At 57.4% G+C, this 14,918-nt stretch overlaps 1 protein-coding gene across 1 annotated transcript in view; it reads left to right on the forward strand.

The window, feature by feature from the left end:
• Positions 1-14,735, forward strand: part of EPHA10 (EPH receptor A10) — a 38,847-nt gene extending 24,112 nt beyond the window's left edge. The window contains exons 7-17 of the mRNA XM_031464799.2: positions 1,699-1,870; positions 4,718-4,826; positions 8,142-8,203; positions 8,350-8,475; positions 9,471-9,656; positions 10,083-10,144; positions 10,382-10,585; positions 10,814-10,963; positions 11,209-11,402; positions 12,020-12,175; positions 12,321-14,735. Of these exons, the coding sequence (XP_031320659.2) occupies positions 1,699-1,870; positions 4,718-4,826; positions 8,142-8,203; positions 8,350-8,475; positions 9,471-9,656; positions 10,083-10,144; positions 10,382-10,585; positions 10,814-10,963; positions 11,209-11,402; positions 12,020-12,175; positions 12,321-12,435 (1,536 nt within the window). The 3' untranslated portion in view covers positions 12,436-14,735. The remainder of the gene's footprint in view (positions 1-1,698; positions 1,871-4,717; positions 4,827-8,141; positions 8,204-8,349; positions 8,476-9,470; positions 9,657-10,082; positions 10,145-10,381; positions 10,586-10,813; positions 10,964-11,208; positions 11,403-12,019; positions 12,176-12,320) is intronic.
• The last annotated feature ends 183 nt before the right edge of the window (positions 14,736-14,918 follow it).

A 14,918-nucleotide genomic window follows, 5' to 3' on the forward strand; every position in this document is an offset into this window, starting at 1 on the left:
CAAGGTTGAATAGGAAGGAGGAGGGACTTCTGAGTCCCTGTTGGGAGTATGACCCGGGCAACCTGCAGGATGGGGTGGCACTGGCTGAGGTGGAGAACACTGAGCAGGGGGAGCGGGTGTGGGACAAGAGGGTGAACTTGGTTTTGCTCATGGAGTATTCAGGGGGCCAGGGGACATCCAGGTGGACTCACAGGTCTGGTGGTCCAGGGAGAGGCCTGGCCTGGGGAGAGAGAGAGTTGGGAGCTTTCAGCATAGAGATGGGAGCTGAAGCCAGGGGATGGGAAGGGATGACTGTGGGAGGTGGTGATGTGAGTGAGAAAAGTGATCTGGACAGAGCTCTGGGGATCCCTGATGTCTAGACGAGGCGGGGACAGTCACTGGGAAGGAGCTAGGCATGCAGTGGTTGCTTAGAAAGAGATCAGAGCACAGATACAGTCCCAGCGCTGAGCTGGGTGGATGCTCCCAGGCCCTTCGGGAGTGTGAATTTGCTGGGAACAAAAACCCTTGAAAAGCAGAGCCAGTACAAAAAGGGCTGTGTGTTTGAAAGGCTTCAGAAACATCTCATGGGGCCCAATGACCAGTAGCATTGCTGGAGTCACAAACTCTTCATCCTGACTTCTCTCCACACATGAGCCTCACCTCCGCTGCAGGTGGGCTTGCTCACAGCATCTCACGGCTGCAGCTGCGAGGCTGGCAGCCACGCTCCTTTCCCCCTCCCCGCCACCAGGAGCCTGCCCCATCCCAGAGGTCCTGCATCAGTCTACCTCACTGTCTTCCCCCGATTTGTTCAAATGCCTGGAAGGGAGACTCTGACTGGCCCAGCTGGGGTCAGTCTGCCCTGATTCCTGCATACTGTGACGAGAGAACTGGGGCCACAGGTATATGGGAGGCGCACCTCTGGGGGTTGTGCGTGTAGCAAGGCTCTAAAAAGGAGTTGTGGGCAGAGACAAAAGGACGGCAGCCTCTCTAGCACACACGCCATCATCAGATGTGTTGGGGGCACTGTGGTGTAGAGCACAAAGCACGGGACCCGAAGGAATTGAGGAGGTGTCACCGCGACCCTTCCCCGATGTGACCCTTACCTATAAAAGGAGATAGAAATGCTGTTGTGAAGGTTGTAGAAGTCAGCTCCTATAGGGTCGAGCCCCACAGCTGGCAGTGAGTAGCCCTCAGTGACAGCTGTTGCTGTCCCCACTCTCTGGAGGAGGAGAGGGGCTGGGAAAGAGCCTCTCTACTGGTTTGCACCCGATTCCTTGTCTGTGAATCTGTGCCTTGCAGGACACTGTGAAAGTCAGAGGCCAAGGGGAAGGAAAAGCTCTGGGAACCAACAAGGGCCGGGCAGGTGTCAGGGCTCATTTTCTTATTCTTTCCTCCAAGGGTTCAGATCACCCTCTGGAACACCAGGCCCTGATGTCCTTCATCCTGGCATCCCTGAGAAGGCTAGCACCTTCTCTAAAGTTTCTCTTACTCAGAGGTGGGACTGTTCTCAGCTATAAGTACCACTGGGTATGAGTGGGAACTCGTGGTGGAGAAAGGTGTTGGGGATTCCGTGGAAGAAACCCATAAGATTCTTCTCAAGACAAACGGGATGCCCCCTAAGGGTACTTCTCCCACCTCCCTGCTCCTTTTCCCTCATCATCCTCCCAGGAGCATGGGTCCAGCCCTGGGCCTGGGCCTCACTTCTCAGTTCCTCCCCAGGGTCAGAGTGAGCAGGCTTACTCCACGGTGAAGACAGGGGCACCTGCAGTCACCGTCACCAACCTGAAGCCGGCTACCCGCTACGTCTTTCAGATCCGGGCAGCTTCCCCTGGGCCCTCCTGGGAGACCCAGAGCTTCAACCCCAGCATCGAAGTGCAGACCCCAGGGGAGGGTAAGTGACATGGGCAAGTGGAGAGAAAACCCAGCCCGCGGCTGGAGCATGGAGGCAAATTGAGGGGGATTATCTGTGCAGTTGAGGGAATCTGCAGAAGTTTACTTACAGCATAATTGATGATTGAATTTAGAATCCAGAATGTAGTGCCTATTCAGTAATAGAAGTTAGACTGCGTACCCATCCTGGAGGAACTCACAGGGGAGGGGTCCATGAACAGCTATAACCCAGGTCTCAGCTGGTGTCTCCCTGCCTCTTAGGACCTCCTGTCTCGGCTAAACATCATGTGCCTTTTCCAAGATTCCTGCTCTCTTCCTGGGAGGAGTTTAGTCTCCTGGTCACTTCTTACTCGTGACCACTAAGTCTTCGTTTCCATTCTGCTACTTTCTCTCTGCCACGATACAGACTCAAACAGGGGACCCTGTCCCTCCTCCCACTAGGCCTTAGAGTGTGAAGTAGAGAGGTCAGGCCCAGCTCACCCTCTGGACTGCCAGGCCCTGAGGTCTGGCACCCTAGCATCCAGCCTTCCCTGAGGGTTGAGGCACCGGAAGGGGAGTTGCAACTGCCGCGATAAAGAAAATCAAACACGGTGAGAACTGCACACTCTCAGCGGGGGAATTGTATGGTATGTGAATAATTTCTCAATCAAGCTGTTATCAAAACAAAAGAAAACAGTTGCTGAACATCAGATATCCCGATTCTAAAGCAGCTCCAGCCTCTCTAGGGCATTGTGCCGCCCTCTCCTCCCTCTTCTGCCCTCCCAGTTCCTCTTCTCCCCACCCGCCCCCACGCCCCTTCCTGATGCCTGCAGAGCACTGAGCGCTCTCTTCTGCTGCTCCCCTGCTGCTAACCCAGCCCTTGGGATCTCACCTCTATCTACCCCGTGCAGCTCGTGAAAGTATTTTCCCGGACAAAGGCAGTTCCCCCTAAGAGGCATCCTGGCACCAGCTGTCAAGATAATCATCCTTTCCAACCTGCTACACGAGTCTAATCCAAGATAGGAAGCGTTCTGAGCCCAAAGGGAGGTGGAGATAAAATGTTGAGGGAGTCTGAGTTCTGGGAAGGAGACAGCACTTCTCGCTCGAATGCCTGTCTCTGCCAGACCTCAGCCAGGTGCAGGCAAGAGGAGATTAGAGCTGGGTCTTGAAGGCTGGGGAACATCTGAGTGTGTGGAGGTGGGCAGGGAAGGCATTTTGGATAGAGGAAGCCATCCGAATGAAGACTCGCGGGTGGGGCTGGAGTGGGTGTGGCGGAGGGCAGGAGCTGGGGGCCATTGGCTAAAGAGGGCTGATGACTTCTGTTAATTTGGTGCTTCTCAGTTGGTAGACACTGCCCAGCTCCCGGCCTCCTTTGCGGTGGCCCCTGGCTATGTGGAGTGGTTCTTCCAATCTGCAGAGCACTTTTTCCATTGAGCTGTGACCCCAAATTCCAATCACAATGAAGAGCCATGCTGTATTAGTTACCTAGTGCTGTGTAGCAAATTTCCCCAAAACTCAGCGACTGAAAACAGACATGTATTATCTCAGTGTTTCTGTGGGTCTGGAATATGGATGCAGCTTAGATGGGTACCACCTGCCTCAGGTCTCACACAAGGCTATAATCAGTCTCCTCTGGGGCTGCAGTCACCTCCAGGCTTACCTGGGGGAAGCGGGGCATCTGCCTCCCCACTTGGGCTCTTGCTGGCTGTTTGCTGGAGACAGACACATGCCTCCTGGGCTTCTCCAAGGGCTATTCATAGTCCAGCAACTAGATTCTTCCAGAGACTGAGTGAGAGAGAGAGCAAGAGGTTGCCCAAGATAGAAGCCATGATCTCTTGTAACCTAATGTTTGAATGACATCCCATCACTTTTGCCGTGTTCTGTTCATTAGAAGCCGGTGACTATGTGCAGCCCACACCCACGGGGAATGTATACCAGGAGATGGAGGTTCCAGAAGGGCCATCTCGGAGGCCACCAACCACAACCACTGTTTATCTCCATCCTCCATTTCTGTGTCCATGTGGACACCGCATTTCAAACAGTCCAAAATTCCACCACCTTCTGCCACCAGCCAGACCCTGGACCTTGTTCCCCTCCTCTGGAAACGTGGGCTCTGAAATCCCCTCTTTGACCCTGACCTTGTTGGCCTCTAACTCTCCCTTCCTCTTCTGTCCCTCCTGACTTGCTCTGTGACATCCTCAAAGCAGTTCTTGGGATCTGACCTCATCTCCCAGTCTCTTAGCCATCTGGCCCTACTGCCGTCTCTCCCGTCTCTCCCGGTCTCTCCCGAGCCACCCACCGCAGATTCTCCCGGCAGAACAGAAACACTCCCCGGTTCTGCTGGTCCTCATTCCCCAGACATCATGCTGCACTCGCCCCCCCGCTTGTCCCCAGACTTGGATGTCTTCCTCTGTCCCACTCCCAGGCTGCCGGCAGAGGTGTATTTTCCTAATCTCAGTTTAGTCTTCAGGGGTGTGCAGCATTTCCCCCATTCTTGACAGTTACCCCAAACCTTCCCCTCTCTCAAGCACCTTCCCTCCTTCCCTGCTCCCCACCCAGCAGATACCCTCATTCCTTTCCCCATGGGCAGAAGCCCTGTCCAAAGCTCCTGACTCCCTGCTACCCTCAGGATAAAGCTCACACTCCTGGCCTAGCATTGGTCTAGTGTTCAAGGCCTTTCACGTTCTGTCTCCTCCCCCTGTTCCCTTCATCTTCTCACCCCCTCTTGCTTCATATCTTGCCACTCTCCGCCTCCATACAGTGGAGGTGCTATGGGACTCCTGCAGTGGGGTGAGGACAGGAGTCTGTCCTGGGGCTGACCCAGGAGCCTGGTCCCTTTCCTGCCTCAATGTTGTGGTTTTACTCCCAGCCGCCTCCAGGTCCAGGGACCAGAGCCCTGCAGTCGTCGTCACCGTGGTGACCATCTCAGCCCTCCTCGTCCTGGGCTCTGTGATGAGTGTGCTGGCCATTTGGAGGAGGTAGGTGGCTGGTCCCAGCCTGGCTGACCCCTGGTGGGCCGCATCTCCATGTGCATGAACACGTGCTCACTGGCACCTGTATCTGGACCTGCACGTGCACGCATGCGGATTTGCACACCCCTGTGTCAGTACAGGCATGGCTGGCACACGGCCCCTCCCCCGCCACACTGCTGCTGCGGCAGCCAGCACTGCAGCAAGCTCTGCTGCTCTGGGATGAAGGGGATTTAGCTCCTTAACTCATTAAATGTCAGAAGGCATCGCTGAGGATGGAATCAAGCACCGGCTGCTCTGGTGTGATTAGGATCCTCCTGAGGCGCTCAGAGGCCCCCAGCCCCTGCCCCCACGGGATCTGGAGGCCCTTGAACACAGGCAAAGGGAAGAAAGGCAGAAATTGTGTGTGTGTGGATGTGTGTGGGAGAAGGGAGGACATGGAGGGGAACTCATAAGCCAGAAACCCCCAGCCCCCAGTAGAAGGAAGCTTGCAGCAGAGTGGGCAGAGAAAGGGATGGGAAGAGGGGGAAGATGGGGAGCTTGGGTCTGGTTCAGTGTAGATTGCAGCCTTCCGCACCCAGCAGAAACCTCATGGTGTATATATGCCCCTTCTTCCCAGGGCCACGCTGCCACATGCAGAGGCACCCCAGGCAGGTTCCAGGCTAGGGCTGAGGTCAGCAGGCGGGAGAGGTTGGCAAGTCTACAGGCGACGGGCTGGAGTAGGGGGAGCAGAGGAGAGAAATGGGCTGGCTGGGGAGCCACGTGTCAGCATCCTGGGGTTGCCTGTGGGCTGGAGGGACAGAGAGATTTCACTTGGCACAGACGGGACTATTTAATTGGCCTTGAATGACGCATTGCAGTGGCTGAGGAGGAGCGGTCCTTGACCCTCAGGTCTGGGAGCTAGCTCTTTCCCGGGGCCAGGTGATCCAGAAAGGCCGAAGCTCCTTCCTGTCCCGGTGGTGAGCTCAGGGGCTCAGGGAGACAGGAGGAGGACAGGGAAGTGAGGCAGCTTCCCAGGAGTGCCTCAGAGACAGATGCAATAGAGCAGGCAAAGTGAGCCAGCGGTGGATTTCAAAACCTGCTCAAGATCTAACAGCATCAACATGGGGAGAATCAGCACTGATGGACAGAGAGGAGTAGCTCTCCGGCAGGCGTGGCCCAGCTTTGTAACGTTTTCCTCGCCCATCTCCTCTCTACTCTCTGCAGGACCCTCTGTGCAGTGGCCTCTTCACCTCGCCTTTCCCTCCCCAGTCCATCCTGGCTCACCCTGCTTCTCACTACAGGGTGTCATCCAGTGGAAAGTTCTCGTTTTCTCTGCCGCTCCTCCATCCACTCAACGTTGTCCCCTTCATCCTTCCCCACCTCTCCCAGCTGTTCCCCTGGTTCATGGACATCCTGCCTCCATGCTGGGTGACTTCAGTAGCCATTGGACGACCTGCCCCACCCCTTGGGCTCTGGCTTTTCTGACTTCCTTGTTTTCAAGGGTTTCCTCTCCTGTTCCACCTCAGCCGCCCTCTCCCATCTCCTGACGGGGACCTAGCCATCACCCCAAATGGTGACTCCAGTTCTGCTTTGCCCTGCAGACCCCCCGTCCTCGCAGCTCCCTTCCTCAGCCACATCTGCCTCTCTGCACCCATCCTCTCCCTCCTTTTGCTCTAAAGGAGGTGCCATCCTCCTTGCCGGGATCAGTCCTTCTACCTGTGACCGAACCCACCCCTTCCCACCATCTCAGGAGCCTGTTACTATTTATAATGTCCCATTCTTCCCCATGTAATAGCTAACATTTACTGAGCGCTTAGTAAGCTCTTTGCACCAGGGCTATCTGTCTTTATCCTGATTTTATTAAAGAGAAAACTGAGCAACCTGGTCCCACAGACAGTGATTGGAGGAGCTGGAAACAGTCTGTGCCATCGAAGTCCACAGTCCACGCGGGTGACCACCAGAGTGACCACTTCATCCTCCGTGACAGCCTCTCCCCTTTCCTACTAGTACCGAAACATGGTCCTCTCTCCAGTCTCCCCTTGTCCCGCCTCCTTGAGCCATCACGTGACCTCTCTCCTCCGCTCCACTTTTTCTTTCCTTGGTTCCTGTGACAGCACCACCGGCCAACTTCCCTTCTTTTTCCCTCCAGTGTCTCTTGACGGTTCTTTCACAATCACCTCATGGCTTCCTTCTCCTCTCCCCAATCTCTAAATGGTGGGGGTCCTCAGACTTGTTCCTCGTCCCACTTCTCAGGCTCCTTCCTCTCCCTGGACAACACTCCCAGCTCCAGAACTTGTATCTCCAGAGCAGACCTCTCTTCCAAACTCCAGACACACGCATAGCTGACTCCCTACTCACTGACCATCCCTGCCAACTCAGATGTCTAAACGAGAACTTGTCATGTCTCCGTCTGGGTAAATGGTACCCCACATACTCCGCTGGGCAAGCCGGAACACCACGAGTTGTTCCTGCCTTCTCCCTTTCCCTTTCTGCCTTCCAGTGATCTCCAAGCCCTGTCACCTAAATGTGGCTCGAGTCCTCTGACTTTTCTCCGTGTCCATAGTCACCCCATAGCGGGAGCCACTGCCATCTCCTGCAGAGACAACAGCAGCAGCTGGGAGGATCTTTCTAAAATGCAAATTGAACCACCTCACTCCCCTGCTCAGAACCCCTCAGGGGCTCCCCCGCCCCTCCCCCCCTCCTCCAGAACAAAAACCAAAGCCTTTATCTGGGCCAGCAAAGCCCTGCCTCAGGGGACCCCAGATGCCAGCCTGTGTGTGACTTTGTTGATTATGATGCAGTCCTTTGGTCCATGGCTGCCTTTGTCTCAGGAAACCATCCTCATGTCCCCGGCCATGCGAGGGCCATCTGTTACGTGTTTCCACCGTGCAATGCCCTTCTCCCCTGCCTGGACCTGTGAATGGCTTTTGGTTCACTTGCTGAGTTTTGTTTTTTCTTGTTTGTTTGCTTTTTCCTTGACTAGACCAGAAGCTGCCCTGGGGTTCAGAATCTGCCTGTTTTGTTCAGCTATAGGCCAGGGGGCAGCTTGGGCATAAAGTCAGGGCATGGATTTGGCTAGCGCTGAAGTTACAAGAATTCATTTTGTCTCAAAGTGAAAATAACTCGGAATGCTGAGGGGGTGAGGGTTTAGGCCCGGGGCCAAGGTTATATGTGTGTTGTGGGGAGAAGCATCAAACCAGCAGGACAGCAAGGTCCCTCCCCAGGGGCACAGACCTCGTCCTTTCAAAGGGACAAAGAGGTGCTGCCCTGAGTACTGGTGAGATGGGAAGGGCTGGGACACCCGCTCCAAGAATGACTATGCACCACTTCCCCCACCCCCAGGCCCTGCAGCTATGGCAAAGGAGGTCGGGACGCCCATGATGAAGAGGAGCTGTATTTCCACTGTGAGTTGTCTGGGCCTGGCTGGGGCAGGGCAGCTACCACCCCGCCTCACTCTGCAATCCTCTTCCTCGCTGTCATTGCATAAACCCCTATCCCTCCAGCCAGGGAGGCCCCTCTCCTCACATGCCTCTCCTCTCTGCCTTCCCAGTCAAAGTGCCGACCCGCCGCACGTTCCTGGACCCCCAGAACTGTGGGGACCCGCTACAGGCTGTTCACCTGTTTGCCAAGGAGCTGGATGCGAAAAGCGTCACGCTGGAAAAGAGCCTTGGGACAGGCGAGCTGGGCACCACGGAAGCCCTGTCTGTTGGGAAGCCCCGCCTCTGCCCCTTCCCACCCCCTCTAGAAGCCCCTCCTCCACTCCGCCCCACCTCTATCCTGTAAAACCACCTTTACCCCAAGTCCCGCCCCCGTTGCTGGAGGCCCCTCCACCACCCAGTCCCGGCCCTGTCCAGGAAACCCCACCTCCACACCTAGCCAGACCTCTGCCCAGCAGGGTCCCTGGGGAAGGAGGTGGCAGAGGCATCAGTGACCCTGCCTGCCTTCTCTCTGCTGGTCCTCAAGGTCAGAGTTCCCTCCTTTCAGGCACTTTCAGAGGTGGCCTCTGCAGACTGCCACTGGCAAAAGTTTAGTCCCAGGCTTTCTTGGGGCAGTGGGGGGGCCTTTACAAACTTAGGTACCAAGCATACCTGAGCGCTAGTCCTGGCCAGCTGTGTGACCAGGGGCATGCCTCTCTTCTGCTCTGAGCCTCAGTTTCTCATCCGTTAAATGGGCACACTGTCTGCCTCCTGGCTTCCCTTCTTCCCATCTACAAATCCTCAGTCCCTGTGCTCAGAGAAGGCAGCCACTTTCACCAGGAGCCCGACGCTCTTCCCTGGCACCAGCAGCAGACCCTCTGGGCAGAAGCCAGAAAGGGGCAGTGTGGCAGGACAGATGTCATCGTCACCCTTCCTGAGTCATGCTGGGCTTTCATAGCCTTCCAGGTGCTGGCGTGTGCAACATCTTCCCTTTGAAGCTTTGGAATTTCCTGCTGAGGCAGGCGGGGAGGTCTCCCCATTTCACAGAGAAGAAAACTGAGGTCAAAAGAGCGAAAAAGCAGAAGCCCACTTCCCACAGCAGATACTCAGTTTACTAAGATTTGAACTCAGGTGCCCTGAGTCCTGGGCCAGAAATGGCCCATGATCCAGAAGCTGCTTTCTCCTTGGCTCACCCTGCCCAGGCTGGCCAAGGGGGTGGCCTCTAGGGTGGTGTCTGACGTGTGTTTCCCCACAGGGCGGTTTGGGGAGCTGTGCTGCGGCTGCCTGCAGCTGCCCGGCCGCCAGGAGCTCCGCGTGGCCGTGCACACGTTGCGGGAGGGCTGCTCCGACTCCCAGAGGCTCAGCTTCCTGGCGGAGGCCCTCACCCTGGGCCAGTTCGACCACAGCCATGTGGTGCGGCTGGAGGGCGTGGTCACCCGAGGTAGGGCCCGGGGCTTCACTGGGGTTGGGGGGAGATGGCAGGGTGGGAGATGGGGTGCCCCCAGGCCCTCCACTCAGCTGTGAGAGGGAGCCCCACCCTGCCCAGCATGGACAGCAGGGCTCAGCTCCCTTTCGCTGCCCTGGGGTGGCCTCTAGACATGTGGTGATGTTCGGTGAAGGTGGATCTCTTGGACCTTCAGTGATCTTTCTCAGTTAACTCACTGCAGCTCCTAATCTTGGCCTTTGTCCCCCTCAGACTCTACCTCTTGTTCTTCAGCACAGAGAGTCCTTGGGAGGGTGGCAAGACTGGGAACTTGGCCTTGGTTCTGGCCATCGTGGCCGGGTCTGAGGCCCAGGTTGGGGGAGCATGTGTGTGTGCAGAGGGCAGCAGGCACCTTAGTGTGTGTGCTCCCTGTCCTGGGCACAGGAAGCACCTTGATGATTGTCACCGAGTACATGAGCCACGGGGCCCTGGACGGCTTCCTCAGGGTGAGTGGCCTGGGCCCCGGGGGTGCTGATGATGAGGCTATTCTCAGTCTCTCACTTTTCCTTTTGCTGGGACTTGGAGTTGGTCTTCTTCCCCATTGAGGTGTCCACTGGCCAGGCTGACCTTTCAGGTCATGGGACAGACGGAAGCCCAGAGAGGGCCAGGTGACTTCCCCGGGGTCACACAGCAACAGGGGAAGTGAGAGTGCAGCCCAGCCTCGGCCTCCTCCTCTCTCACAGCGGCATGAGGGCCAGCTCATGGCCGGGCAGCTGATGGGGCTGCTGCCCGGCCTGGCGTCGGCCATGAAGTATCTGTCGGAAATGGGCTACGTCCACCGGGGCCTGGCAGCCCGCCGCGTGCTGGTCAGCAGTGGCCTCATCTGCAAGATCTCCGGCTTTGGCCGGGGACCTCGGGACCGAGCAGAGGCTGTCTACACCACCATGGTGAGGGATCCCCATCACCGGAGTCCCCAGCTCCCCACTTCCCCCCTCCCTGCCGGGTCAAGGTCACTCCTGCCCCTCCATGCGGTTGTCCATGCCAGTGTGGGTGTGCCTTCCCTAGGTGAGCAGCAGGGAGGACAGCAGGTGGGGCTGGATCTGGGGCTCTGTGGGTGGGGAACCCTGGGTGTGACCCTGTCCCCTCCTGCCCCTGACCTGCCTGCCTGCCCACAGAGTGGCCGGAGCCCGGCGCTATGGGCCGCCCCTGAGACACTTCAGTTTGGCCACTTCAGCTCCGCCAGCGATGTGTGGAGCTTCGGTGTCGTCATGTGGGAGGTGATGGCCTTTGGGGAGCGGCCCTACTGGGACATGTCTGGTCAAGACGTGAGTGGCACCATTGTGGCTCCAGTTCCTCGCTCTCTGATCCTGTTGCCCTCTGACCTCAGACCCCAGCTCCCTGACCTCTGCTCATGGACTCTTGACCTCTTAGCCCCAGGCCCCTCTTCACTGTCTTCTGATTTCCAGTCTTGCCAGGCTACTACTTGAGTCTTTCTTGGAATGGGGCGTGTGTGGGTGTGTGTCTCGGGGGTACCTAAAACCTCCTGTCTGTCCCCACCTCCATGGCCCAGGTGATCAAAGCTGTGGAGGACGGCTTCCGGCTGCCACCCCCCAGGAACTGCCCCAACCCCCTGCACCGACTGATGCTTGACTGCTGGCAGAAGGACCCAGGGGAGCGGCCCAGGTTCTCCCAGATCCACGGCATCCTGAGCAAGATGGTGCAGGACCCAGAACCCCCGAAGTGTGCTGACACCACCTGTCCCAGGTATAGCTGTCACCTCACCTGTCCCAGGTACATTTCCATCTATCCCCACCCATACCAGATACAGCTGAACTCTCATCTGTCCACGAATCGCCTCCCCACCTGTCCTACTCCACCTGTCCAGGTACGACTGCCCACCCAGTTGCCCCATATGATCTAATACTCCCACCTGCCTTAGGCACATAGGACTTTTCACCTTAGTCACTTCTGCTTGTCCTGGGTTTTGCCCCATGTATCCCAGATACAATGACCACATAAATAAATGTGGTAACAGTCCTAACAAATCTGTAGTTCCAATATTATGTAAGTGAAATTAGCATTAGTTGACCCCAATATGAGTCACCTCCCAAACTGTCTTAGGTATAGCCTCCCTCAAGACTGTTTCACATACTCCCAGTACCGTTAGCTGGCTCCTGCGCCACGCACTCTCCGCCTGCCCGAGTACTGTGACTCCTTGCCTGCTCTGAGAGTGCTGGTCCCCGTGGGAGCCAGGTCTGCCCTGGGGTTCGGTCATCTTCCCCTTCTCCTGTCCTTTCTCAGATGGCCTCTCCTCAGGGGACTGACAAGGTCTGGGCACCAGGTCCCTGCTGTGGACTGACTGCAGCTGCTCTGCTTCCCAGGCCTCCCACGCCCCTGGCGGACCGTGCCTTCTCCACCTTCCCCTCCTTTGGCTCCGTGGGCGCGTGGCTGGAGGCCCTGGACCTGGGCCGCTACAAGGACAGCTTCGCTGCTGCCGGCTATGGGAGCCTGGAGGCCGTGGCCGCCATGACTGCCCAGTGAGTCTAAGAAACCCGGGGCCCTGCCCCTGCCTGCCTGGGAGGCCCAGCCTGTCCTGATTGCAGGCCCTTCCCTGTCCAGGCTGGGGGAAGGAGGGCAGAAGCGGGGTGGGGCCAGCTGGGTCTGACCCACCCCTCTTTGCAGGGACCTGGTGAGCCTGGGCATCTCGTCTGCGGAACACCGGGAGGATCTCCTCAGCGGGATCAGTGCCCTGCGGGCCCGGGTTCTCCAAATGCAGGGCCAGGGGGTGCAGGTGTGAGTGGCCCCGCCCTTCCTGGCCAGGACCCCAGGGGGGCTCTAGCCCCCTAGCCCTGCCAGGGATCCTGGCAAACTGTGCTCCACTTGTGTGTAAGTGAGCGCTCTCTTCCTCCACTTGGGCCCAGAGCTTGTGCGGGGCCATGGTTCCCCCCATTTCACTGCCTTTTCCTCCCATTTGCCCCAGTCTGAACACCTTGGCTGACTCAGTCCCTCTGGCAAAAAGATTCAAAACCTGGGGAGGACCCCTGAAATTATAGTGGGAGGAAATTCAGGGTCTCAGAGACCAAGGTGGGCAGGGGCAGGGAGGAAGACGTAGCTTTAAATCACCCGGTTCATGCCCCTCGGTCTTCCACACCCACTGGGATCTGGGGCCTACCCCAGTGGGTGCCCCATTTTCCCACAGACCATTGGCCAGCAGCCAGCATGGGCCCCTGATGTGCTGAGCTACTGTTAGACCTCACAGTGGCCACAGCTGCCTGGCAGCCCATTATGACGGGCCACGGGTCCTCAGCTCCCTCGGCTCCAGCTGGGACGTCTGGACCCTGGTCCGGAGGCCCAGGCAGGCAAAGCTGGTGCTGTGTCAGGGGCTGGACCCCACAGGCCCTAGACTCAGGAGCTGATTTCTGCTTCCCCTACCCTTGGGCTGACTGTCTGGGGTGAGTGTGAGGGTCCTGGTGCTCCCGAGGCCCCTCTAGGCCTCCCCTTTGCATTCTTTTTATTAACTCATTGGCCAGGGTATCTGGGAAGAGCACGAGGGGAGGTGTTTTCTCCCTGGGGCCCCAAGAGCTTTGCTCCCAAGGCTTGGGGGTTGGTGAGGATATGACTCTCCAAGATAGAGCTTCTCTCTCTTAACAGGCTGGTCTGACATTCACCGTACAGGTGGGAAAACCAAGGGCCAGAGCTGGCGTTGAACCCTTGTTCCCAGCTCTCTATCCAGGGCTGAGGTTGGCTCTGGAGAGTCCTTAGTCCTGCCTTGTAAAACCAATACTCTTTCCCAGGGCAGCCCAGGAAAGGTAACCCAGCTCCGCCCCCTGCACCACCCAGCCTCCCATGGAGTGCCTCCTCCCTCCGACCTCTGCGGAGCTCTGGCAGAACTGACTGCACTGAGCTGACTCCAGAGGTCCTTATCCAAGAGGGCTTCCCAGAGGCAGGTGTGATGATGAGGCCAGGGTTTTCATAGGACAGCAGAAAGGCAACTAGTTCTGGATAGGGTCACCCCTGACATATGCCTGCTCTGGATTTGGCTGCGTGCGATAGGGGTTGGAAGGAGACCAAAGCTGCAGGAAGGGGTGAATGAGACACAGCCAGTCCTTGGAGGGCTCAGGCAAAGCAGAGAGATGAGTTCAGGTTCCTAGAAGTACTATACGTCCCCCACAGGAGACCTTGGGGCCTGTAGGCTGGTGGGTGGGAGGGGCAGATGGATGCTCTTGATGTGTGTCTATGGAGGGCTGGAAAGGTTCCCTGGCTGGGAGTCTGACGCATACATTGAACAGGGCCTTGGAGGTGGTTGGGGGAGGGCTCTTTCCTGAGGGTCGGTGGAGTTTTCCACAGGCCAAGATGGAGAGCCTAGGATACGAGGAGTCCAAGCAGAGGCACCAGCATGAGAAGGAGCCTGAGGCTGGAAGATGCAGCGCATCTTTGGGGAGCACCCAGTTGTGGGGGGATGGTGCCTCCCAGCAGTGCCTTTGGCCTCGCTCTGCCAGCAGGGCAGGAGTCCCTCCACCACGTCCCCCATCTCCTGAGCACCTGCCCCAGCTCAGTGTCCTTGGGGCCACTAGGGGAGGCCGAGATACTGCTTCCACCTTTGACAGGGCTGGAGGGCCCCACGCCAGTGCTCTCCAGGCTCTGCCCCCACTGCCCCCAGGGAAGCCTGGGAAGGACACACCAGCATCCTATCTCAGTGGAGGGAGCCTCATCCCTGTCTCCAGCTACATCATACATCAGTCATGCTCTGAAGGTCAAAGTGCCCTCCCCACGCTGTTCCAGAGTGCCCTGGCTATGTTGGCAGGACTTCGGTGTCCAGGGTAGACCTCCCTTTCACTGAGTGAGGTCCCAGAATCCTGAAGGGTCCCAGGTCTCAGCCCTGCACAGGTGCCGGCGTGATGCGGGCTGATGGCTCCCTGGGAGCCCTCTACAGATCTATTTTTATATGGAACTTATTCACTGGATAGAGAGAGGTGGCCTGCAAGCCCCCAGCACCCCTATCTGAGCCCATCCAGGGAGGGAAGGGGCTGGTTGGGGGGTGGGGGAAGTGGTTCCATTAACTAATTCTGGAGATGTTTTTATATTTCTTGAGTTCTATATGCAGGACAAAGTAATAAAAACTTGTCTGTGATATGGTGCCTCTGTCAGTGACAACTGCGTAACCATTAAGTAATATGTGTGGGAGTGTTTCTGCCCCCCACCCCGTGGGGAGGGGTCTCCAAAGTTTGTGTCTGATATCTCTTTGCATAGAGACAAATTGGACCGTCCCTGCCACGAAAG

Source organism: Camelus dromedarius, chromosome 14 (genome assembly GCF_036321535.1).
Source record: "Camelus dromedarius isolate mCamDro1 chromosome 14, mCamDro1.pat, whole genome shotgun sequence".
Classification (NCBI taxonomy): domain Eukaryota; kingdom Metazoa; phylum Chordata; class Mammalia; order Artiodactyla; family Camelidae; genus Camelus; species Camelus dromedarius.